General features: G+C 44.4%; 1 protein-coding gene across 6 annotated transcripts in view; it reads right to left on the bottom strand.

Moving 5' to 3' along the window:
- Positions 1-25,039, bottom strand: part of med30 (mediator complex subunit 30) — a 50,333-nt gene that overhangs the window by 19,499 nt on the left and 5,795 nt on the right. For all 6 annotated transcript variants that reach the window (XM_078398471.1, XM_078398466.1, XM_078398468.1 and 3 more), the window contains exons 2-3: positions 22,350-22,556; positions 2,151-2,309 (exon numbers count right to left, since the gene is read on the bottom strand). In XM_078398471.1, the coding sequence (XP_078254597.1) occupies positions 2,151-2,309; positions 22,350-22,520 (330 nt within the window). In that variant the 5' untranslated portion in view covers positions 22,521-22,556. The remainder of the gene's footprint in view (positions 1-2,150; positions 2,310-22,349; positions 22,557-25,039) is intronic.

Consider the following 25,039-nt stretch of genomic DNA (forward strand, 5'->3'; position numbering starts at 1 on the left):
AATTTGTGGAATTCTCTGTCACTGAGGGCAGTGGAGGCAAATCACTGGATGGATTTAAGAGAGAGTTAGATAGAGCTCTAGGGGCCAGTGGAATCAGGGGATATGGGGAGAAGGCAAGCACGGGTTACTGATTGTGGATGATCAGCCAGGATCACAATGAATGACGATGCTGGCTCGAAGGGCCGAATGGCCTCCTCCTGCACCTATTTTCTATGTTTTCTGCTCTGTTTTATATTTTAACCCCATCTTAATTAATTTAGTTATATAATCTTGCGCTTAATTTTAATATTTACTCATTACAGTTCCACCACTGATTTTCTGGCACTCTTGGTTCCAGGTCTTTGCTGGTTTATCCAGCCGGCCAAGGAAGTCGGCGATGGGGATAGATGTGCTGGCTCGAGCTGGGCTGGAGTTCCAGAGCCCCGGCCACAGGTTGCAAATTCAACCCACCGATCGGCCTTGGAAGTCCCGATGAGGTCGAGATTGGCTGCCTTGCCCAGCCTAGGTGCCACATTTTCGGGGAGACTTCCATGGCACGGGGGATTTCTCGCGGAACCCCTAGCGCCCTCTAGTGGAACCCTAGAGTTCATTACAAATCTATACATAGTTTATTTATTTTTTTCTTTCTTCTTTTCGATCCGATTTCTCTGTTTATTTGGCAAAGTGAAACACGCGGAAATCATGCAAAAAGCGCGGAAAATGGATTTTAAAAACACGGAAAATTCACATGCCTGCAGACTCTGCAGGTCCGAAGAAGGGCCTCGACCCGAAACATCACCCATTCCTTCTCTCCAGAGATGCTGCCTGTCCCGCTGAGTTACTCCAGCATTTTGTGTCTACCTTCGATTTAAACCACCATCAGCAATTCTTTCGTACTAATTATAATCAATCTGTGCTGCAAAAGCCACTTAAAGTAAACAAGGACGTCCAGTGGTTGACTAATCGATCATGAAGCACTTCATCGACTGTAATGAAAGTTATTGCCCTTAATCACGTTAATAGTAATGTTGGTATAGTGCTCTTCTTTGAATGGAACTCACCAGAAAATGAGGCAATGTATTCAGCAATGCCTAGATTCAGGGATCGGTGGTAACATTCACATCACAAGAGTGCCAGGCAATGCCCATTTCCAATAAGAGGGAATCTAACCATTTACCCTCAATATTACCATCACAGAGTCCTCACTGTCAATACCCTGGGGTGGAGCAGGGTATCACCATTCACGAGAAACTCAACTGTATGGACCACACACGCAAACTAGATAACACTGCATTAATGATGCTAACAAACAATCACTCAATGAGTCGAACAGCATCTGTGGGGGGAAATGGAGAGTGGACGTTTTGGGTCAATTGTTTGTTACTCCAGATTCCAGTACAGATGCTCCTCAGGTTACGATGCTTCGACTTCACGATGGTGCAAAATCTGGGCAATGGCAACGAGCGATATTTTCGGTTTACGATGGGTTAATCGGAAGGTAACCCCATTGCAAGTTGAGGAGCAACTGTGTCTATAGTTTCTTGTGTCTTGACTAATTATGCAAACTTTAGAAAAAACAGGCAGAAACTTGGCTGAATTTACTAGTCTTTTTCAAATCCGACAGCTCAGAGTTTCTGCGCACTCTCAAAGAATGCGCACGTAAAGTCCAGTCCCAGCTTCACGCCACATTGGGTATTGGGACAATAATTTGTCAATTTTAGTGCCAAGGTGCAGGGGTTATTATCCAAAATGCAGCAGCTAACTTAGCACAGCACTGAAACTCTTTGTGTAAACTAAATGTTGGTGTTTTGCACACACACTTCATGATTGTAGACAGGTTTGTTGATTTGCTATGCCCATGGCTACAGGGGATGGTTCAATGGTCCTTTATCGTCACGTGTACCATTCAAGGTGCAGTGAAAGTTGATTTACCATACAGTCAGACCAGAAAAAAGCTCAAGACACACATCTACGTAAAAGTGAACATAAACATCCACCACAGCAGCTCCCCCACATTCCTCACTGTGATGGAAGGCAATAAAGTCTTATCTTCTTTCCTCCTTTTCTCCCGTGGATGGGGCAGTCGAACCACGGACAAGGTAACAGCAAAAAGCTGCTCCTCCTTACGTTTCTCTTGGCAAGGGTCTGGTCCCCCTTCAGCTGCTTCTTACCTCCATTGAGACAGGATCTAAACCGGCACAGTTTTCATTGCACTTGTCGTAGACTAGTCGCAACTTCCTGAAGAGCACAGACAGCTGGCGAAGGTGTTCCTGCAGTTTCCCCTGCCTGTCCTGGTGGGTGGCAACATGATATGACACACCATTTGGCAGCTGCAATGCAGAAAGCATAAATTGAAGTATTTACTGTACAAAAATAAATCATCTCTTCATTGGCTGCAGGCAACCATTACAAATCTTTCAGAACATCCCAAACAGTACTATTTTGAATTATTAAATTACACAGAACAAGTCAATATGCACTATGAAAGATATTCATTGATTTTTTTTCTGAGGTGCGCCACTGACATTGGGCTTTAGCTGAGTGTAAGCATAAACTTCAATGAGACAGTCAAATGGTGAGCACACAAACAGAAAAAAATAACTTCCCTGCCAGAAGAGCAGGATGTGTTACTTAGCTGAGATGCAGGCAGCAGGAAAACTGATGACAATCCAACTGTTTGTTCCAATCCTACTTTTTCCTGACAGATTAAACGGGCCAGACTTGATTCACATCTTCCACCCTGGCGCCAGTGCTTCTGCCAGACTTATTCATGTTTCTCCGTGGAATGTCCACAGCTCACACCTGGCACAGTCACTGGCTTGAGCCAGCAGCACTGTCCTCTATCCTGTTGCCCCTGTCTGCACCAGTTGACTCACAGACTTATGACTTTTTTTTCTATTGAAAGATATATTATGGAAACAGGCTATTCGGCCTGGGTCCACAATGACCATCGATCAAGCCGCTCCAACTAGTTCTATTGAAGGTAGACACAAAATGCTGGAGTAACTCAGCGGATCAGGCAGCGTCTCTGGAGAGAAGGAATGGGTGACGTTTCGGGTCGAGACCCTTCTTCATAAACTTCTCGACCCGAAACGTCACCCATTCCTTCTCTCCAGGGATGCTGCCTGGCCCGTTGAGTTACTCCACCATTATGTGTCTACCTTCGATTTAAACCGGCATCTGCAGTTTTCTTTCCTAACCAACTAGTTCCATGTTATTCTCCTTTTGCATCCACACCCTATACATCAGGGGCAGTCGAGCAGACACCAATTAACCTTACAAATCTGCACGTTGTTGGGGTGTGGGAGGAAACCAGAGGACCTGGAGGAAGCTCACCAATCACTGGGAGAATGTGCAAACTCCGCAAAAACAGCACTCGAGGTCAGGATCAAACCCAGGCCTTTAGCTCCGTGAGGCAGCAGCTTTACCAACTATGCCACCCTTAAAGGCAGGTCTCAATCACAAAGCTTGCTTGCTGAGCCTGTGCAAGATCTCATTTATAAACAGGCCACATTGAAATGAATTGGAATAAATGGAATTCATGACAATGATAAGTTAATTTTTCTACCATATTTGATTCAATTCAGTCGGGGTATGTGAGTGTTTTTATTAAATTATCTTTTTTTTTTGTTGGAAAAACGACATTTCTATTGAGGTAGGAGGTCGGTAGCCCAGGGCTGGTTGCAGCCCAAGGATCTGAAGCATGTGGGGAACCAGGGGTGGACTGCTGCCTGATAGATACAACATGGGTTTATGCCAGGTCACAGTCCGAAATACTCTTTTCCTCAATCGACCAAAGGCCCTTCCGGCTGTCGAGAACACTGAGAACAGCTCATGGGATCTGGACCAACTCAATCCAGCCAAGTAATGCTCTCATGACATGACTGACAACATATTCCGCAATACCCATAGCCTTCAAACGTTGGCATAAATTTGAATTGAGCCTCAGTTGACTCTCCGAAACACTGGCATTATCCACCACAAATAGGCCCTATAGTTTTGACAAGGAATGGGTGACGATTCGGGTCGAGACCCTTCTTCAGACTGATGTCAGGGGGGCGGGACAAAGGAAGGATATAGGTGGAGACAGGCTGACCTCCCGGTGGCTGAGCACTTCAACTCCCCCTCCCACTCCCAGTCTGACCTTTCTGTCATGGGCCTCCTCCAGTGCCATAGTGAGGCCCACCGGAAATTGGAGGAACAGCACCTCATATTTCGCTTGGGCAGCTTACAGCCCAGTGGCATGAACATTGATTTCTCCAACTTTAGATAGTTTCTCTGTCCCTCTCTTCCCCTCCCCCTCCCCCTTCCCAGTTCTCCCACTGTCTTCCTGTCTCCACCTATATCCTTTCTTTGTCCCGCCCCCCCTGACATCAGTCTGAAGAAGGGTCTCGACCCGAAACGTCACCTATTCCTTCTCTCCAGAGATGCTGCCTGACCTGCTGAGTTACTCCAGCATTTTGTGAAATACCTTCGATTTGTACCAGCATCTGCAGTTATTTTCTTACACTATAGTTTTGAGATACCAGAGGGCAGAGAAAGAAAAGGATGGAGGATTGTTGGGGGAAAGAATAGTTCTGATATAAACTGAGGAATCTCCCAGCAAAGACCAGCAACGTACCTTTATTTGACACGTTAAGGGGACAGGACCTTTGTTATCATAGAACATAGAAAATAGGTGCAGGAGGAGGCCATTTGGCCCTTCGAACCAGCACCGCCATTCATTGTGATCATGGCTGATCATCCACAACCAGCAACCTGTGCCTGCCTTCTCCCCATATCCCCATTCCACTAGCCTCTAGAGCTCTATCTAACTCCCTTTTAACGTCACAATCGTCGATTTTATGCAGAGTCCCAAGTGAATCAAGATGGGCCCATTTTTAATTTAAACTAGTTCATATTAATAAGGAAAAAAATGACCACTCTGCGAGAATTAGGACTGAAGGATCGGTAGCTCAGGTTACCATTTTAGGATCTCGTGGCAATGGGGAAAGTACTGAGGGGAAGGTGGCGATGGAGATCCGTGCTTTCACTGGGGGTCAGGAAGGATGCTGGCGACTGAAGCTTTCACTGGGACCACAGTGTGTGTCATAAGCAATGGCAGGACATTGCTGTTGGTGGTACAGTGCGATAGACTTACATCACAGCTGTGTAAGAAATGTAGGGAATAACTGCAGATGCTGGTACAAATTGAAGATATCACAAAATGCTGGAGTAACTCAGCAGGTCAGGCAGCATCTAGGAGAGAAGGAATGGGTGACGTTTCGGGTCGAGACCCTTCTTCAGTCTGAGGGTATGAAAGGTCTCGCTCAAGTTGATTGGAGCAGGTTATTAGACGGGAAAGGAACATCGGCCAAGTGGGATGTTTTTAAAAGTGTACTGAAGAAAGCTCAGGATGTGTTGGAGTGAAGGGCAAAGCAGGCAAGCGTAAGGAAGCTTGGCTGACGAGGGAAATTGGGACTAGTCAAAAACAAGAAGGGTGCATGGGACAGGTATTGGCAGCTGGGATCAAGTGCATCCCTGGAGGAGTTTCGGGAACTAAGGAGTAAACTAAACAAGGAAATCAGAAGGGCATAGTAGCATAGCAAATAGGTGCAGGAGGAGGCCATTTGGCCCTTCGAGCCAGCACCGCAATTCATTGATCATGGCTGATCATCCACAATCAGTAACCTGTGCCTGCTTTCTCCCCATATCCCTTGATTCCGCTAACCCCTAGAGCTCTATCTAACTCTCTTTTAAATTCATCCAGTGAATTGGCCTCCACTGCCTTCCGTGGTAGAGAATTCCACAAATTCACAACTCTCTGGGTGAAAAAGTTTCTTCTCACCTCAGTTTTCAATGGCCTCCCCTTTATTCTAAGACTGTGGCCCCTGGTTCTGGTTCAAGGTGAAGGGGAAAAGATTTAATAGGAATCTGAGGGGTAACATTTTCACACAATGGATGGTCGGTGTACGGAACAAGCTGCCAGAGGAGGTAGTTGAACCTGGGACTATCCCATCATTTAAGAAACAGTTGGACAGGTACATGGATAGGACAGGTTTGGAGGGTTATGGACCAAGCGCAGGCAAGTGGGACTAGTGTAGCTGGGACACTGTTGGCCGGTGTGGGCGAGTTGGGCCGAAGGGCCTGTTTCCACGCTGTATCACTCTATGACTCTTAAGTTTAGCCAGGCAAATGAGCATATTGGAGGGGAACTGGTTGGGCTTCTGCCCCAGGAAGAAGCAGAGGGCCCTTAGACCATCCTTATGTGGGATGGAGCTGGCCTCTATCAGGGCAGCAGTGGTGTCGCAAATAAAATTGGGAAGGAACTGGACCATTCAAGGCAGGTAGAAATGTTTGATGGGGTAAAAGCAGGCTGAAATAAGCTGTCAGTGCAGTCGACGAAGGGTCTTCAAACTGGAAAATTAACTCCGTTTTCCTCCCATAAATCCAGCCTGACCTGTTAACTATTTCCAGCATTTTCTGATTCAGAGGTTCCCTGCTAAATTTTGGATTGGGATGAAATAACTGCCAATTTTATTTCACTCTGAAAAAGGAAATGGATATCTATTGCATTAACACTGGGGGGAAAAAAGCATTATGTAATTAAATTTCACAGTAGTTAGGAACTGGATTAACTCATTACATCAGACAATAGATAATAGGTGCAGGAGGAGGCCATTTGGCCCTTTGAGCCAGCACCGCCATTCACCGTGATCATGGCTGATCGTCCACAATTAGTACCCTGTTCCTGCCTTTTCCCCATATCCCTTGACTCCGCTATCATTAAGAGCTCTATCTAACTCTCTCATGAAAGCATCTGGAGAATTGGCCTCCACTGCCTTCTGAGGCAGAGAATTCTACTTCTTCACAACTCTCTGAGTGACAGTATTTGAACATCAGCTGCATAACAAATCCAATATCCTCAGTGAACATAACGAGTGGCTGTATAATCACCCCTTTATGATATAATATGCTTTTCAGGAGCAATGAACACCAATCTGGATTTACAAAAATAGTTTAAAAATTAGAAATTTGAAATCTTTACACAATAAATGGTTGAAGAAAAAAGAGAGCAAAAAAAGATTTAAGGTGAAAAAGAGCTGATTTCAGTGGAAGAGGATCCAAGCCACTGTCATACCCTGGAGTTTTAGTTTACCTTTATCTTATTTAAATAAAATCCTCTGGAATTTATAATCCAATTTTACTGCACAAAAGGGATCACGTGATTTCTGACTCAACTGGTATCTCGAACTTACCATACTTAATGAAAGTTCCATGAGCTACACCTTAGGTTGCCAAGCGATTAACAAAATACCAGGTTGCCAAGTGACATGCAATGAATGTTCTGTGGATTCCTTGCAAAAATCCTGGCAACATGAAGATTTATTTTTATGTTATTGACAGGACATGTGCAATGTCAGCAAAGGAAATGATTTTCTGAGCATTTCCCAGCATGACAACTATTAAACAAATCAAAGTACAATCAAAGGAAGTGTGAAGTTTCGTTAAAATTGGGCAGTATTAACAGCTGTCAAATTAACAAGAAATCAGCAGTCAAAAATTAGTAACCATTGCACCTTCAAACATCAAGTATCCTCCATAAATAAGTGGATGCCATCTCATCAAATATTAATTGAAAGAACCTGCCATCCAGTGTGAGACACATGAATACAGAGGTACTGAGGACAAATAAACCATAACAAAACCAATCCCTGGCGTGCAAAGCCATGGTACTGGTGTCATTTTGAGATCAAAAAGCTTGATAATTCTAAAGTCATTTTTTATCTCTTTAGCATTATTACTGAAACATTACGAATCTAAAGGTATAACTGATTTCCAATTTAAGCTCCATTGTGTTTAACTACGAGATCGTGGAATTATAGTCTACACAACACAAATTAGGAAATATTTGTACCATCTCCCCATGTCTTATGAACAACAATTGCAAGTTTTATTTAAGTGGAACAATTAGATTTCCACTCTCAATAATTCTTATTATAGGCTGCTAAGGATGAGAGTCCGTGGTATCAGAGGGAAGATGCTAGCACAGATGGCAGAAGGCAAAGGGTGGCAGTAAAGGGGGCTGTTTCTGGTTGGCTGCCAATGACTAGCGGTGTCCACAGGGGTCGGTGCTGGGACTGCTACTCTTCACGGTGTATATCAATGATTTGGATGAGGGGATTCAACGCTTTGTGGCCAGATTTGCATATGATACGAAGATAGGTGAAGGGGCAGGTAATGTAGAGAAAGCTGGGACTCTGTAGAAGGGATTTGTAGGAAAATGTGGAGCCATTTATTTGGTTGTAGGAATAAAAGCGTGGACTATTTTCCAAATGCAGAGAGAATTCAGAAAGCAGTTTTCGGACCCTCATATCTGAGAAAGGATGTGCTGGCATTAGAGAGGCTGTAGAGGAGGGTTACAAGAATGATCCCAGGAATGATTGGGTTAACATGATGAGCGTTTGACGGCACTGGGCCTGTACTCGCTGGAGTTTAGAAGGGTGCGGGAGGACCTCATTGAAACTTACCGAAAAGTGAAAGTCCTGGATAGTGTGGATGTGAAGAGGATGTTTTCACTAGTGGGAGATTCTAGGATCAGAGGCCATAGCCTCAGAATAAAAGCACATACTTTTAGAAAGAGATGAGAGGTTATTACTTTAGTCAGATGGTGGTTAACCTGTGAAATTCAATGCTATAGAAGGCTGTGGAGGCCGTCAATAGAAATTGTTAAGGCAGAGATTGACAGATCCTTGATTAGTACAGGTGTCAGGGATTTTGGGGAAAAGGCAGGAAAATGGGGTTGAAAGGGAAAGATAGATCAGCTACGATTGAATGGCAGAGTAGACTTGATGGGCCGAATAGCCTAATTCTGCTCCTATAACTTACGGATTTATGAATTTGCAAAATTGCAATAATTTACAGAAACATAGAAAACATAGGTGCAGGAGGAGGCCATTTGGCCCTTTGTGCCAGCACCGCCAGAGAAACCTCTGCAATGTAGTAAATCATCTCAAAGTGCAAATGGAGCCAATCCTGCAACACACACAAATTCTGTGAAACAAAAAACTCAAATTAAAATTGGGGTAGACATGGTTCTGGATTTTTCCCATTTTGTATTTAAACTAGCCACTTGTAGCAATGGAAAGTCACCAGCTAAATGGGAGAGTAGAAATTCTCTTGCGTGCATCCCTGCTATTTAAGAGAACTCCCAGCTCTTCCAAAGCTCCCCTTTCTCCCAAACGTAGTTTTTCCAGATCCAGTAGACTGACAAGACAAGTCAAGCTGATTTTATTGTCAAGTGCACAAGTACAGTACGGTACAGGTAGAAACAAAATCTTGCTTGCAGTAACATCACAGGCATATATACTCAGATGAATTCTGCAAGGCAGTCAAAGAAATTGAACATGCAAAGACATGAGAGAAACACAATTAATGATTCAATGGTTCTTAATTGTCACACGTACTGAGGTACAATAAAATTTGGATTTGCATACAGTTCAAAGTATTACTATACATAAGCACAATCCTAGATTAAGTACAAACTATATAGCATTAGTCCACTGGGATGATATACAAGAGTCGCCAGGTTTTGGCACCATTTTCAAAGTCCATGTTGTTTTAAGTGCACTTGGCCTTGAAGGCCCGTAGTACTGGCAGCAGTGCTGGGTCAGCCTGGCCAAACGGTGTTGGAGACATCCTCTACCGCTGCTCCATCGCACTGCCATTGCAGGCCGAACCCCATCTGCGTGCTCAGTCTCTTCTAGTGGTGCCCGATCCAGTCGAGCCACAAGCCGCTGCAGGGCCTCGTGTTCTGTTGCTAAGGTTAGATTAGGGTTGTGTAGGTCGGTTCAAGAACCTAACGGTTGTAGGAAAGTAGCTGTTCCTGAAACTGGTGTAGGATTTCTGGCTTCAGTATCTCCTGACCAATGATAGCAGTGAGACGAGGGCGTGGCTCGGATCCTCATTGGTAGTTACAGCCTTCTTGAGGCACCGCCTCACATAGATGCTTTTGACGATGACACATGGAATCTACTTAAACTACCAAGGAAGTAGAGGCCCTGGCAGGTCTTCTTCATGATCACATCCATGTGCTAGGTGCCAGAGGTCCTCAAAGCTGAGTGGCAAGGCCCTGAGCAGAGGCAAGGCGGGAACTGTACCATTGGTAACGTGGGTGTGTTAGAACAAGCCCCATTCACAAAACCACTTCAAACCCTTTGAAAGCCGGATAAACACTCTCCCCATCTTTACCATCTCTTTATGCCACGCAGATTTTACAGAATATTGTGGACATTCAATGCTAAGCATTGGACACCTATTAAAAAACTTTACTTTACTTTTGAAAGGTGGAAGTACTCAAAAACACCTAATTGAAATCCTTCAACATGCTGGAAATAAATGTTATAGAAATTAAATTAATCTTTTTCCTTCCCAGCAACCACACAATTGGCCTTCCAATAGTTGGGGATTTGGAGCCCCCTTCAGGTTTAACGTAGCAAGGGCTCAGTTTATGGCTTCTATCAGATACAAGCTGGGAAATCCCAGCAAGATCCACAGAACGTTGAGATACAGGTTGAGATATGCTGTCAACTCCCTGCAATATCTGGGCTGCACATTGTAAGATGTTGTTTGACATACCCTAGTGTCCAGAGATGAAACTACATATCATTTTTTTTAATACACTCATTACTTTGGTCAAACGCAAAAAAATCACCTGACAGTTCTTGCAATGTATATTGGTTTCATATAAAATGAGGTAAAGAACTCCACCTCCTGGCACGAAGGGGCAGATTTAAAACATTCATACAATTAAAATGAATGAATAGTAAACTCCACCGAGATCACAGCCAACATTCCCATCATGCACCATCAGCAAACATTACCAAGAATGCAAGCTTGTACAATGTGCTTTAGCTGTTGCAAAACTGCTGAGTAACTAAATGGTGAAATGTGGATTGTTTGGGTTGGTGGTGATGTACATTTATTGTGCTGTCAAAAGTAAAAGGACCTGACAAAATGTATGCCGGGACGTTTTTGGAAGCATGGGAAGATGTTGCTGAGGTCCTGGTAGAGATTTTTGTGATGGACCAGAAGATGGAGGATGGAGGAACTTGTGCCTTTTTTAAAAATAAGGGTTACAAGAATGAGCCAGAGAACTGGTGGCGCAGCAGTAGAGTTGCTGCCTTACAGTGAATGCAGCGCCGGAGACCCGGGTTCCACCATGAACTACGGGCGCCCTCTGTATGGAGTTTGTACGTTCTCCCCGTGACCTGCGTAGGTTTTCTCCGAGATCTTCGGTTTCCTCCCACACTCCAAAGACGTACAGGTATGTTGGTTAATTGGCTTGGTATATAACCATATAACCATATAACAATTACAGCACGGAAACAGGCCCGTTCGGCCCAACCAGTCCACGCCGACCACTTTCTCTGACCTAGTCTCATCTACCTGCTCTCAGACCATAACCCTCCAATCCCCTCCCATCCATATATCTATCCAATTTACTCTTAAATAATAAAATCGAGCCTGCCTCCACCACTTCCACCGGAAGCTCATTCCATACAGCCACCACCCTCTGAGTAAAGAAGTTACCCCTCATGTTACCCCTAAACTTTTGTCCCTTAATTCTGAAGTTATGTTCCCTTGTTGGAATCTTCCCCACTCTCAAAGGGAAAAGCCTATCCACGTCAACTCTGTCCGTCCCTCTTAAAATTTTAAAAACCTCTATCAAGTCCCCCCTCAACCTTCTACGCTCCAAAGAATAAAGACCCAACCTGTTCAACCTCTCTCTGTAGCTTAAGTACTGAAACCCAGGCAACATTCTAGTAAATCTCCTCTGTACCCTCTCCATTTTGTCGACATCCTTCCTATAATTTGGCGACCAGAACTGCACACCATACTCCAGATTCGGCCTCACCAATGCCCGGTACAATTTTAACATTACATCCCAACTTCTATATTCGATGCTCTGATTTATAAAGGCAAGCATACCAAACGCCTTCTTCACCACCCTATCCACATGAGATTCCACCTTCAGGGAACAATGCACAGTTATTCCCAGATCCCTCTGTTCCACTGCATTCCTCAATTCCCTACCATTTACCCTGTACGTCCTATTTTGATTTGTCCTACCAAAATGCAGCACCTCACACTTATCAGCATTAAACTCCATCTGCCATCTTTCAGCCCACCCTTCCAAAAGGCCCAAGTCTCTCTGTAGACTTTGAAAATCTACTTCATTATTAACTACACCACCTATCTTAGTATCATCTGCATACTTACTAATCCAATTTGCCACACCATCATCCAGATCATTAATGTAAATGATAAACAACAGTGGACCCAACACAGATCCTTGGGGTACTCCACTAGACACTGGCCTCCAACCTGACATACAGTTGTCAACCATTACCCTCTGGTATCTCCCATTCAGCCATTGTTGAATCCATCTTGCAACCTCACTATTAATACCCAACGATTTAACCTTCTTAATCAACCTTCCATGTGGAACCTTGTCAAATGCCTTACTGAAGTCCATATAGACAACATCCACAGCCTTGCCCTTATCAATTTCCCTGGTAACCTCTTCAAAAAATTCAAGAAGATTAGTCAAACATGACCTTCCAGGCACAAATCCATGTTGACTGTTTCTAATCAGGCCTTGTTTATCCATGTGATTATATATATTGTTCCTAAGTATCTTTTCCATTAATTTTCCCACCACAGACGTCAAACTAACAGGTCTATAATTGCTAGGTTTACTTTTAGAACCTTTTTTAAACAAAGGCACAACATGCGCAATGCGCCAATCTTCCGGCACCATCCCCGTTTCTAATGACGTTTGAAATATTTCCGTCATAGCCCCTGCTATTTCTGCACTAACTTCCCTCAATGTCCTAGGGAATATCCTATCAGGACCTGGAGACTTATCCACTTTTATATTTTTCAAAAGTGTCCGTACCTCCTCTTCTTTGATCCTCATAATTTCCATCACTACTCTACTTGTTTCGCTTACCTCACATAATTCAATATCCTTCTTCTCGGTGAATACCGAAGAAAAGAAATTGTTTAATATCTCCCCCATTTCTTCCGGCTCAGCACAAAGCTGTCCACTCTGACTCTCTAATGGACCAATTTTATCCCTCGCTATCCTTTTGCTATTGACATATCTGTAGAACCCCTTGGGGTTTACTTTTACATTACTTGCCAAAGCAACCTCATATCTTTTTTTCCCTTTTCCAATTTCCTTCTTAAGATTCCTTTTACATTCATTATATTCCTCAAGAACCACATTTATTCGCTGCCGCTTATATTTATTGTATATCTCCCTCTTTTTCCGAACCAAGTGTCCAATTTCCCTGGAAAACCACGGCTCTTTCAAATTATTATTCTTTCCTTTCCACCGAACAGGGACATAAAGACTCTGTACTCTCAAAATTTCACCTTTAAATATCCTCCATTTCTCTATTATATCCTTTTCATTAAACAAAATGTCCCATTTCACTCCTTTTAAATCCTTTCTCATCTCCTCAAAATTAGCCTTTCTCCAATCCAAAATCTCAACACTTGGTCCAGATTTGACCTTCTCCATAATTATATTGAAACTAATGGCATTGTGATCACTAGACCCAAAGTGCTCCTCAACACATACCTCCGTCACCTGACCCGTCTCATTTCCTAACAGGAGGTCCAACACTGCCCCTTCTCTGGTAGGTACCTCTATGTGTTGCTGCAAAAAACTATCCTGCACACATTTTACAAACTCCAAACCATCCATTTAACAGAATGTGATTCCCAGTCTATGTACGGAAAATTGAAATCACCCACAATCACTACTCTGTGCTTACTACTAATATCTGCTATCTCCTTACATATTTGCTCTTCCAATTCTCGTTCCCTATTTGGCGGTCTATAATACACCCCTATAAGTGTTGCTAAGCCTTTCTCATTTCTGAGTTCCACCCAAACAGCCTCCCTAATCGAGCCTTCTAGTCTATCCTGCCAAAGCACTGCTGTGATATCCTCCCTGACAAGCAATGCAACACCCCCACCTCTTGCCCCTCCGATTCTATCACATCTGAAACAATGAAATCCTGGAATATTTAATTGCCAATCGCAACCCTCCTGCAACCATGTTTCACTGATCGCCACAACATCATACTTCCAGATGTCAATCCAGGCTCTAAGCTCATCCACCTTTCTTACAATGCTCCTAGCATTAAAATATACACATTTAAGGGACCCATCATTTCTTATTCTCAGTTTATTTCTTTTCACTTCTTTCTCTCCTACATATTGGGTCTGAGTGTTTCCCTTTTCTGTCTCCTGCCTCACACACTGCCTATTAGCTATCTGTGTTTGAGTCCCTCCCCCCAACCGTACTAGTTTAAAGTCTCCGCAATTACCTTAGCAAATCTCCCCACCAGGATATTGGTTCCCCTCAGGTTCAGATGCAACCCGTCCTTTTTGTACAGGTCATACTTCCCCCAGAAGAGGTCCCAATGATCCAGAAACTTGAATCCCTGCTCCCTGCACCAGTCCCTCAGCCACGTATTTATCCTCCACCTCACTCCATTCCTATTCTCACTGTCGCGTGGCACAGGCAGTAAGCCTGAGATTATCACTTTGGAAGTCCTTTTTTTTAACTCTCTTCCTAGCCCTCTAAATTCTCCTTTCAGGACCTCTTCCCTTATCCTACCTATATTGTTGGTACCTATATGCACCACGACCTCTGGCTCCTCTCCCTCCCTTTTCAGGATATCTTGGACACGTTCAGATACATCCCGGACACTGGCACCAGGGAGGCAAACTACCATCCGGGTCTCCCGACTGCGTCCACAGAATCGCCTATCTGACCCCCTCACTATATTATTATTATTATTTATATTATTTTTCATATTTCAGATACAGCGCGGAAACAGGCCTTTTCGGCCCACCAAGTCCGCGCCGCCCTGCGATCCCCGCACATTAACACTATCCTACACACACTAGGGACAATTTTTACATTTACCCAGTCAAATTAACCTACATACCTGTACGTCTTTGGAGTGTGGGAGGAAACCGAAGATCTCGGAGAAAACCCACGCAGGTCACGGGGAGAACGTACAAACTCCTTACAGTACAGCACCCGTAGTCAGGATCGAACCCGAGACTCCGGAGCTGCATTCGCTGTAAAGCAGCAACTCCACCGTTGCGCCACCGTGCCGCCCTATAGAGTCCCCTATCACTATCGCTCTCTTCTTCCTTTCCCTACCCTTCTGAGCAACAGGGCCGGACTCCGTGCCAGAGGCCCGGGCGACGTCGCTGCCCCCAGGTAGGCTGTACTCCCCAACAGTACCTAAACAGGAGTATTTATTGCCAAGGGGTACATCCACTGGGGTACTCTCTAGCCCTGCCTCTGCTCCTTGCCCCCCCTAACCGTGACCCACTTGTCTACCTCCCGTGGTCTTGGAGTGACCATCTCTCTATAACCTCCTCACTCTCCCTGACCAGACGGAGGTCATCAATCTGACGCTCCAGGTTCCTAATACGGACCCTTAGGAGCCCCATCTCGTCGCACCTGGCGCAGATGTGGATGTCTGGAAGACTATCAGACTCCCAGATTCCCCACATCCGACACCCAGAACAATAAACTGCCCTGGCACTCATACTCCCCCTTAACTGGGAACGTTGCAGTGTGGTCTGCTCCAACCGCTCCAACCGCTCCTGGGCCTCTGTAAGAACAAAGCTCCGTGCTCGGTTTCCAAAAACTACCGCCCGGACGCTACTCCAACCGCTCCTAGGCCTCTGTGAAAACAAAGCCCCATGCTCGGTTTCCAAACCTACCGCCCGGCCGCTGCTCCAACCGCCCACCCAAAAGAACTGAGTAATCTCCTGGGAGAGGCGAAAAACCGGATAAAAACCCAAGTCAAGTCAAGTCAAGTCAATTTTATTTGTATAGCACATTTAAAAACAACCCATGTTGACCAAAGTGCTGTACATCTGATTAGGTACTAAAGAAAAAAATGAAACATACAGTGGCACGCAAACAGTTCACAGCGCCTCCTCAATGAGCCTCAAACGCTTGGGAGTAGAAATAGGTTTTGAGCCTGGACTTAAAGGAGTCGATGGAGGGGGCAGTTCTGATGGGGAGAGGGATGCTGTTCCACAGTCTAGGAGCTGCAACCGCAAAAGCGCGGTCACCCCTGAGCTTAAGCCTAGACTGCGGGATAGTGAGTAGCCCCAAGTCGGCCGACCTGAGGGACCTGGGATTAGAGAGGGGGGTTAGAAGATTTTTGATGTAGGGGGGGGGGATGTCCATTTAGGGCTTTATACGTGAATAGGAGGAGCTTGAAGTTGATTCTGTACCGTACAGGGAGCCAGTGGAGAGAGGCCAGAATCGGGGTGATGTGGTCCCTTTTACGGGTACCCGTCAGGAGTCTCGCTGCGGCGTTTTGGACCAGTTGCAGGCGGGACAGGGAAGATTGGCTGATCCCAGTGTTGCAGTAGTCTAGGCGGGAGGAAATGAAAGCGTGAATGATTTTTTCTGTGTCGTCGAATTGGAGGAAAGGTTTGATTTTAGCTATGGTTCGAAGTTGGAAGAAGCTGGCTTTTACCACAGCGTTGACTTGCTTATCAAATTTTAATGCAGAGTCAAATATCACGCCGAGGTTTTTGACATGCGGTTTGACTAGGCAGGATAGACTTCCAAGACTGCCTGTTATCGATTTGATGGAGTCGGGGGGGGCCGAATAGGATGACCTCAGACTTGCTCTCATTTAATTGGAGGAAGTTCTGTGCCATCCAACATTTTATGTCCTCAAGGCAGTGTAAGAGGCTGTTTAAATTTGACTGGTTGTTGGGTTTCAGGGGGAGGTAAAGCTGAGTGTCATCGGCATAGCAGTGGAAAGAAATGCCATGCCTTTGAATGATTTGGCCAAGGGGGAGCATGTATAGAGAGAAGAGAATGGGGCCTAGGATGGAGCCTTGTGGAACTCCGCAGGAGAGGCTAGCTGGAGCAGAGGAATAACTGCCTATGTTGATGGCGAAACTCCTATCTTTGAGGTACGAAGCGAACCAGCTCAGGGCAGTGCCATCAATGCCAACCGCGTACCGGAGACGGTCAATAAGGATGGTGTGGTCCACTGTATCGAACGCTGCGCTGAGGTCGAGAAGGAGCAGGATTGCACAGTCGCCGGTGTCGATGGCGAGAAGCAGGTCGTTGTGTACCTTCAACAAGGCAGACTCTGTGCTGTGGTGGGCTCTGAAACCTGACTGGAAACTTTCCAGGATGGTGTATTGGTGCAGGTAGGGCACTAATTGGTTTAGAATTGCCTTTTCAAGGACTTTTGACAGGAATGGCAGTTTGGAAATGGGTCTGTAGTTGCTAGGCAAGGTGGGGTCTAGGTTAGGTTTTTTCAGTAGGGGCTGGACCACCGCGTGCTTGAAACTGGTTGGAACAGTGCCAGTGGCCAGAGAACTGTTGATAATAGAGAGGATGCTGGGACCGGCTATTGCAATGACATCCTTCAGAAGGGCAGTGGGGGCAGGATCAAGGGGGCAGGTTGCAGGTTTCATAGCGGAGACAAGCTTTGCAAGGGAGGATAGAGTGACGGGTGGGAAGCAGTCCAATTTAGATGAACAGACTAGTGAGACAGCTAGGTCACGGGTGGGAGGGGAAATGTTCATTCTAATGTTCTCAACTTTGTGGTGAAAAATTTAGCGAATTCTTCGCACTTAGCAGGGGACCCAACTAAGCTGGTACTGGGGGCGGGACATATGACAGAGGTAATTGTTCTAAATAGGACCTTGGAGTTATGAGAGTTTTTGGAAATAAGGTCGGAGAAGTATTGTGCTCTAGCAGACTTTACTGCTTCCTGGTATTTGAGAAGATTGTTTCTCAGAATTTCGAAGGAAATTTGAAGCTTGTCACATTTCCACCTCCTTTCTGATTTTCTGCACTCCCTTCTTAGGGCTTTGGTGGTGTCATTGAGCCACGGCCGACCTTTGGGCTTAGGCTTTTTCATTTTAAGGGGAGCGATAGAATCCAGGATGGAAGAGCAAGTGATATTAAATAAAGAGGCAAGATCTTCAGTGCTGAGATGGGGGGGAGAGGCCTCAATAGTGCAGATGTTGGGGGCAGCTGTGAGAGCCTCGGAGAATTTACTGGCAGTCAATGAATTTATGTCGCGGGAGTAGCGAACAGGGAGATGAGATTTTGCGGGAGATAAAGGCAGAGATGCGTCAAAAATGATGCGTCAAAAATGATTAACCCAGGCCAATTTGGGAAAAAAAATCCGGGAAATTCCTCTCCGACCCCAAGCTAGGCGATCGAAACTTGTCCGGGAGATCACACAGGTCTTACTCCTTACTATCTCCACACAATACTTCCCAAGCAACACAGATGCAATCAATGATCAGCAGCTATCACCACGATATATGTAAAATATTGTCCCTAGTGGGTATAAGATAGTGTTAATGTGCGGGGATCCCTGGTTGGCATGGACCCGGTGGGCCGAAAGGGCCTGTTTCCGCGCTGTATCTCTAAACCGAGTTGGTGAGTCGAACATCAGTGGTGAGAAAGTTACTGCAGGGGATTCTGAGAGACAGAATCCATCTGCATTTGGGAAGGCAAGGATTTTTAGTTTAGTTTAATGATGAAGTGCGGAAACAGGCTCTTCGGCCACCATCTTTGGAGTGTGGGAGGAAACCAAAGATCTCAGAGAAAACCCACGCGGTCACGGTGAGAACGTACAAACTCTGTGCAGATAGCACCCATAGTCGGGATCAAATCCAGGTCTCTGGCGCTGTAAGGCCACAACTCTACCTCTGCGCCACCATGCCGCACCAATGATTAGAGAAAATCAGCATGGGTTTGTGTTTGGGAAATTGTCCAACGAGTTTTTTTTGAAGAGGCTACTAAGAGGGTAAACAAGGACAGGGTGGTAAATGTTATCTACATTGACTTTAGCAATGCTTTTTGACATAGTCCCACGTGGTAGATTGGCCCACAAGACCATATGGGATCCAGGATGATCATGCCAATGTTATACCAAATTAACAGTGCAAGAAGTCGGAGACTGGTAATGGAGGGTTGTTTTTTAGATGGGAGGCCTGTGACCAGTGGAATGATGCAGGGATCAATGCTGGGTCATCTGCTGTTTGTCATAAACATTAACAATTTGGAGGAGAGCATAGGTGGGATGATCAGTTTGCAGTTGACACTAAAATTAGTTGTGCGGTGGATAGCGAAGAAGGTTGTCTAAGATTACAATAGGATCAAGATCAATTGGGAAAGAGAGCAAAGGACAGGTGGAATTCAACTCCGAAAGCGTTAAATTATACTTTTACAAAGATTTTAAAAAGCAAGATATACACAGTGAGTGACCATGCCATTGGGAGTGTTGTAGAACAACTTTTAAAAGATATTTGAACACGTTCGTGGATAGGAAGAATTTAGAGAAAAGGAGGCAAATAAGGCTTGCTCAGGAAGGCAGCTTGGTTGTAATGGATGAGTTGGGCTGATGGTCTATTTCTGTGCTGTACATCTCCATGACGTCCAGTAGCGCATATGATAAAACTGTTGCCACAAAGCACCAGACACCCGGGTTCGATCCAGACCTCAGGTTCTGTCTGTATGGAGTTTGCGCATTCTACCTGGGCCCATGTGGGTCTCATCCAGATGCTCGTTGCCTCCCATATTCCAAAGACGTGTGGGTTTGTAGGTTAATTTTAGTTTTAGTGATACAGCGTGGAAACAGGCCCTTCAGCCCACCGGGTCCGCGCCGACCAGCGATCCCCGCACATTAACACCATCTTACACCTACAAGGGACAATTTTTACATTTACCAAGCCAATTCACCTACAAATCTATACGTCTTTGGAGTGTGGGAAGAAACCCAAGATCTCGGGGAAAACCCAAGCAGGTCACGGGGAGAACGTACAAACTCCGTACAGACAGCACCCGTAGTCAGGATGGAACCCGGGTCTCCGGTGCTGCATTCACTGTAAGGCAGCAACTCTACCGCTGCGCCACCGTGACCGCCCGAGTAATTGGCCCTAGAATATAGGAAGTGAATGCAAAAACGGATAACATAGAACCAGTATGAACGGATAATCAATGGTCGGTGTGGACGGTGGGCCGAAGAGTCCGTTTCCATGCCATATCTCCAAACTAAAAGCCAAACTGAACAACAACTGGACGCTGTGACAAAACATTGTAATGAACACATATTGTCATATTTGATCCTTATTCTAACATGTATAATATTCACCCAAAAAAAGATTAGAGGAAGTTGGAAGTGGAAATAAATGGCAACAATTTGCTGCCATACAGTGCCAGAGACCCGGGTTCGATCCTGACTACGGGTCTTGTCGGGGGTTTCCCCGGGTGCTCTGCTTTCCGCTTTCCGCTTTCCTCCCACACTCCAAAGATGTTCAGCTTTATAGGTTAATTTGGTTTTGGTAAAAATTGTAAATTGTCCCTAGTGCGTGTTAGTGTTAGTGTATGGGGCGGGGCTATGGGACGGCAGGGACAGAGTGGGCCAAAAGGCCTGTTTCCACACTGTATCTCCAAACTAAACTAAATCAGTCATTGATTGGATACTTCAGAACATAATGATATAATACAAAATTCAGTTTATTTCCCTAGGTTGGAGATCTCAGGGATGTGTGCAGGAATAAACAGGGAAGTTTGGAAGAGCTGGAATTTTGCCCCGAATTGCAGACATGCACGAGGGAACTTGAACTCGATTTCCCACAGCCACAGCTGACTCAATTTAATTTTAAAATAGTGATTTAAACCTAAGGCACGCAGTCATATTATAACAGTTAGGTGATCCCTTAGAAGTAGTCAACCCCTCCTGTTCAAACTGCAGGGATAATAATAATAATAATAAACATTTATTTTTTATAGCGCTTTTCCAAATGCTCAAAGACGCTTTACAATACAGTCAAGACATAAAAACAAACAAACGAACTGTCCTGACGGAGAAGCGGCGAACAAATAGCGCCAGCGTCCTCTCACGTCAGGGTCCGGCAGTAGACAATAAAGAACACAAGACACACAATTACAATTTTAACACAAACAGCCATCACAGTGATTGCTCCAGGCACACCCTCACTGTGATGGAAGGCAAAGAAAAGTCTTATCTCCGCATTCCTGAATACAGAATTTTTAGTTTGAAATGGACCGACCAAAACCCACACAGTTTTGGGGCGTTAACATTCCTCTTCATGTGGAACAGACCTCCTAACATTTAATTTTACAAATTCATAATTTTGATATCCAAAATTCACAATTTTACATCGAAATTCATAATATGGCGCGTAATGCAACTTTTCAGCAAAACAAAAAGGTATGCACGCCAAATGCACATACACGTTGCGCTACATTCACGTGTGAAAAACGACTATTATGTACAATGTCAGTGTACAATGTACAATGTACAATGTCAGGCCTATCATGAGTATATTCTGCTATTTATAGAAAGGTTATTTTTGCAACACAAAGATTTTTTTTTTTTTTGTGTTTTCTATTTTGCTTTTTCCTTACACATCCCAATTCTCTTGGTATTTAATAAAAGAACAATGGTCATAAAATGTATGACTAAATTACGAAGAAAGAGTTGATATATGCGACTCGACTAAGCATACGGAAGGATTTCAAAGCGCGAGTCTGTCAAGGATCATTTCACTGAACACCTCCGCTCAGTCCGCCTTGGCCTACGTGACCTCTTGGTTGCAAAACATTTTAAATCCCCAACCCATACTGATCTTTCTGTTGTGGGCCTCCTCCACTGTCAAAAGTGAAGCCAAACGAAAATTGGAGGAACAGCATCTCATATTTCGCATGTGGAGCTTACAACCCAGTACAATGCAATGAATATTGCTTTCTATAATTTCTAATAATCCTTGCATTCCCTCTCTCTCTCTCTGACCCTCCCCCTCCCATTCATCCTGCTCGTTTCAGTTTTTATCCCTTCGTTACTACCTCTTCTACAGACAACCATGGACTGTTGCAGGCTCCACCTTTCACTGGTCATCGATGCTGGCTCTGATTTGTTCTGTACATTTTCATATCTCTAATTTCCCTCACCCCAGATTCTCAGTCTGAAGAAGAGTCTCGACCTGAAATGTTACCTATTTGTTTTCTCCAGAGATGCTGCCTGACACGCTGATGTACTATCTTGTGCCTATCTTTGGTGTAAACCAGCATCTGCTATTCCATCCTGCCCCAGGGTTCTGTTCTTTTGTTTATCAAATTTGATATCAGCTGCAAAATAATACAAAAACTGTACACTGCCACACTCCATTGATTACTCATGTTTTCATGCATGTTCCATACTGCTGATCATGAACAGCATCTAGGATAAATTACTCATCTTGTAAGAATTTATCGGTCAGTCACTGACCTGCATATTTCTTAGAAGCTGGAAAATCTCCATTGTTCTTGAGACAATGTCTTGCACAGTTTCTTGGCCAATTCGACAGAGAGAAGCTGTATTAACTTCACGTCCTGCCTGGCCTTGAGGTCCAGAAAATGCTCCGGGCAACCCTGGACCAGGTACAGGCGGTGTGGCCATCACTGTTTCACCCCACACGTCAGTTGGCTGAAGGTCCTATCAGAAAGAATTTGCAAAAGTGAGAAGTCAAGAATATCTTGAAAGATAACTTAGTAAAGAAAATAAAACTGCTGCCTACATGCATTGCTTAACTTTTTCATATCAATGTGCATAGTGATACAGCATTAATAGAACCATCAAACGACAGAAGCAGGCCAGACAACGTATCAAGCCCACAACAACAATCCCACCTCCACAATCTTCTCCTGTAGCCCGGCAACATTTCAGCATCCAATTATTATCTTTGAAAGCAGCAACAGAACCTGTTTCTGGACAGTAATGTTCCCCATACTGAGACTTATTGATGCTGATCATTATGGAAGGTTCTGAGAATGCCATGAAACAAGACAGCCGAACAATGATGTACCGTATATAGAGAGCACGTACAGACAGACAGACAAACACACACACGGACACAGTTGCAGAACAACAGGGAAGCAAGGAGAGGAGTGTGTGTGGAAACAACAAACTATATTTGGCACATAGCATGTCCCAGAACAAAGTTGCTTTCACTTTGTCTTAATATTAATTTATTTAAAAACATTCCAATGTAGCCACGCTAACCATCCTGTGACTTCCTGGGATATAATCAACATATTAACAGAAAGACAGACATGCGACAGTGAGTGTGTGAATGTATTTCCCAACAAATCAGCCGACATCTTGCAGAAGTGTTTCTCAGGTTCTCTTCTGAGGTGTTTGACGTGGATTTGAGGGTAGCAACCATTTGCCTCACTAAGCACTCCCATCACTGGACAATGTTTCCATTTCCTCCAATGGTCCTTTTCAAAGTCCAGAAAACCTCAATCATATCATGCGTTGCCTTTCCAAATTCCATAAAATGTACAATTTAAATACACTTAATATTGACATACATCTTACTGTCAACATTAGGAGCTTGTACTGTCACTGTAATCTATTTTCAAACCCACCAAATGCTGTGAAATTTCAGGGTACTTTTTATAACCTCCATTGCCACAGAGGTCTCTTGATTTACTATGTAGGCTTATTACAGTTTGTTTCATGAAATACAAATAACCCTCGAAACATTTCAGATATTTCAGGTCAATTTCCATGAGTAAGCTTCATGACCAGGCTAAAACAAAACAAACATCAAATCAGCTTTTAACTTTATCTGCCTTTTCATAAACTAAAGATCACAATGAGATACATGCTGGAAGTTGCATGGACTCGCCAAATGCTTTCATTCTTTCAAATACCTAAACAATTACCACATTGGCAGGAAGAGCTTTGAATTTCTTTGCAAAATCATACCCGAACATCAACAGTATAAGATTGCAATGGAACAGGATTAATATGCTACATCTGTAATAATCATGCATCTTCCTTGCAGAGAGCACAATATCTTACTAAGCATTTGCAACACCCAGGTGCAGCTTAAAATAACATGGTTACTTTTGGTTAGCATATTATTCTTTATATTCTTTAAAAATTGCTGCAGGCCAGGCCTATCCCTGCAATTCTTCCTCCTGAAAGCTTTACAGATGATCACTTCTTTCTGTTCAGTGGTTCAGAAACACCTTCTTTGTGAATAAGTACATCATGTTTTCTCAATCTCTGACTACCTCAGCCTTTGTAAATGTAGCTGAGAATGTGAAAAGTTTTAAAGTTACATCTAGCCAAGAGAACGTACATGACATGATTCGCAAGTTTACAGATGACACAAAAGTGTTACAGATAGTGAAGTTGGGTGTCAAAAATTACAGCAGGATCTCGATCGGTTGGGACAGGTGGGCTGAGGAATGGTCGATGGAATTTAATAGAGAGAAATGTGAGATGTTGCATTTTGGAAGCACTAACCCGGGCAGAGCCAACACAGTAAATGGTACGGCTCTGGGGAATGTGGTAGAGCTGAGGGATCTCGGAGTACAGGTACATAGTTCGTTGAAAGTGGCATCACAGACAGATAGGGTGGTCAAAAAGATCTTCATCAGTCCGAGTATTGAGTATAGAAGTTGGGAGGTCATGCTGCTGCTGTATAAGACATAGGTGAGGCTGCCATTCTGGGCACCATGTTATAGGAAACATGTTGTCAAGCTGGAAAGTGTGCAGAGAAGTTTTACGAGGATGTTGCCAGGGCTCGAGGGCCTGAGCTATAGGAAGATGTAGAGCAGGCTAGGGCTCCATTCCTTGGAGCGCAGGGGGATGAGGGTGATCTTATAGAGGTCTACAAAACCATGAGAGGAATGGAAAGGTTAGACACACAGAGTCTCTTGCACAGAGTAGGGGCATCAAGAACCAGGGGACATAGGTTTAAGGTGAGGGGGGAGAAAAGATTTAATAGGAACCCAAGGGGTAACTTTTCCACACAAAGGGTGATGGGTGTATGGAACGAGATCCGGAATAGGTAGTTGAGTCAAGTACTTTTGCAACGTTTTAGGAACATTTAGGCAAGCAAACAGAGATAAAATGTAGTCGGAGATAGTAAGACTGGTGGGAGAGCTGGGAAGGGGGAGGCA

Source organism: Rhinoraja longicauda, chromosome 4, assembly GCF_053455715.1.
Source record: "Rhinoraja longicauda isolate Sanriku21f chromosome 4, sRhiLon1.1, whole genome shotgun sequence".
Taxonomy (NCBI): Eukaryota; Metazoa; Chordata; class Chondrichthyes; order Rajiformes; family Arhynchobatidae; genus Rhinoraja; species Rhinoraja longicauda.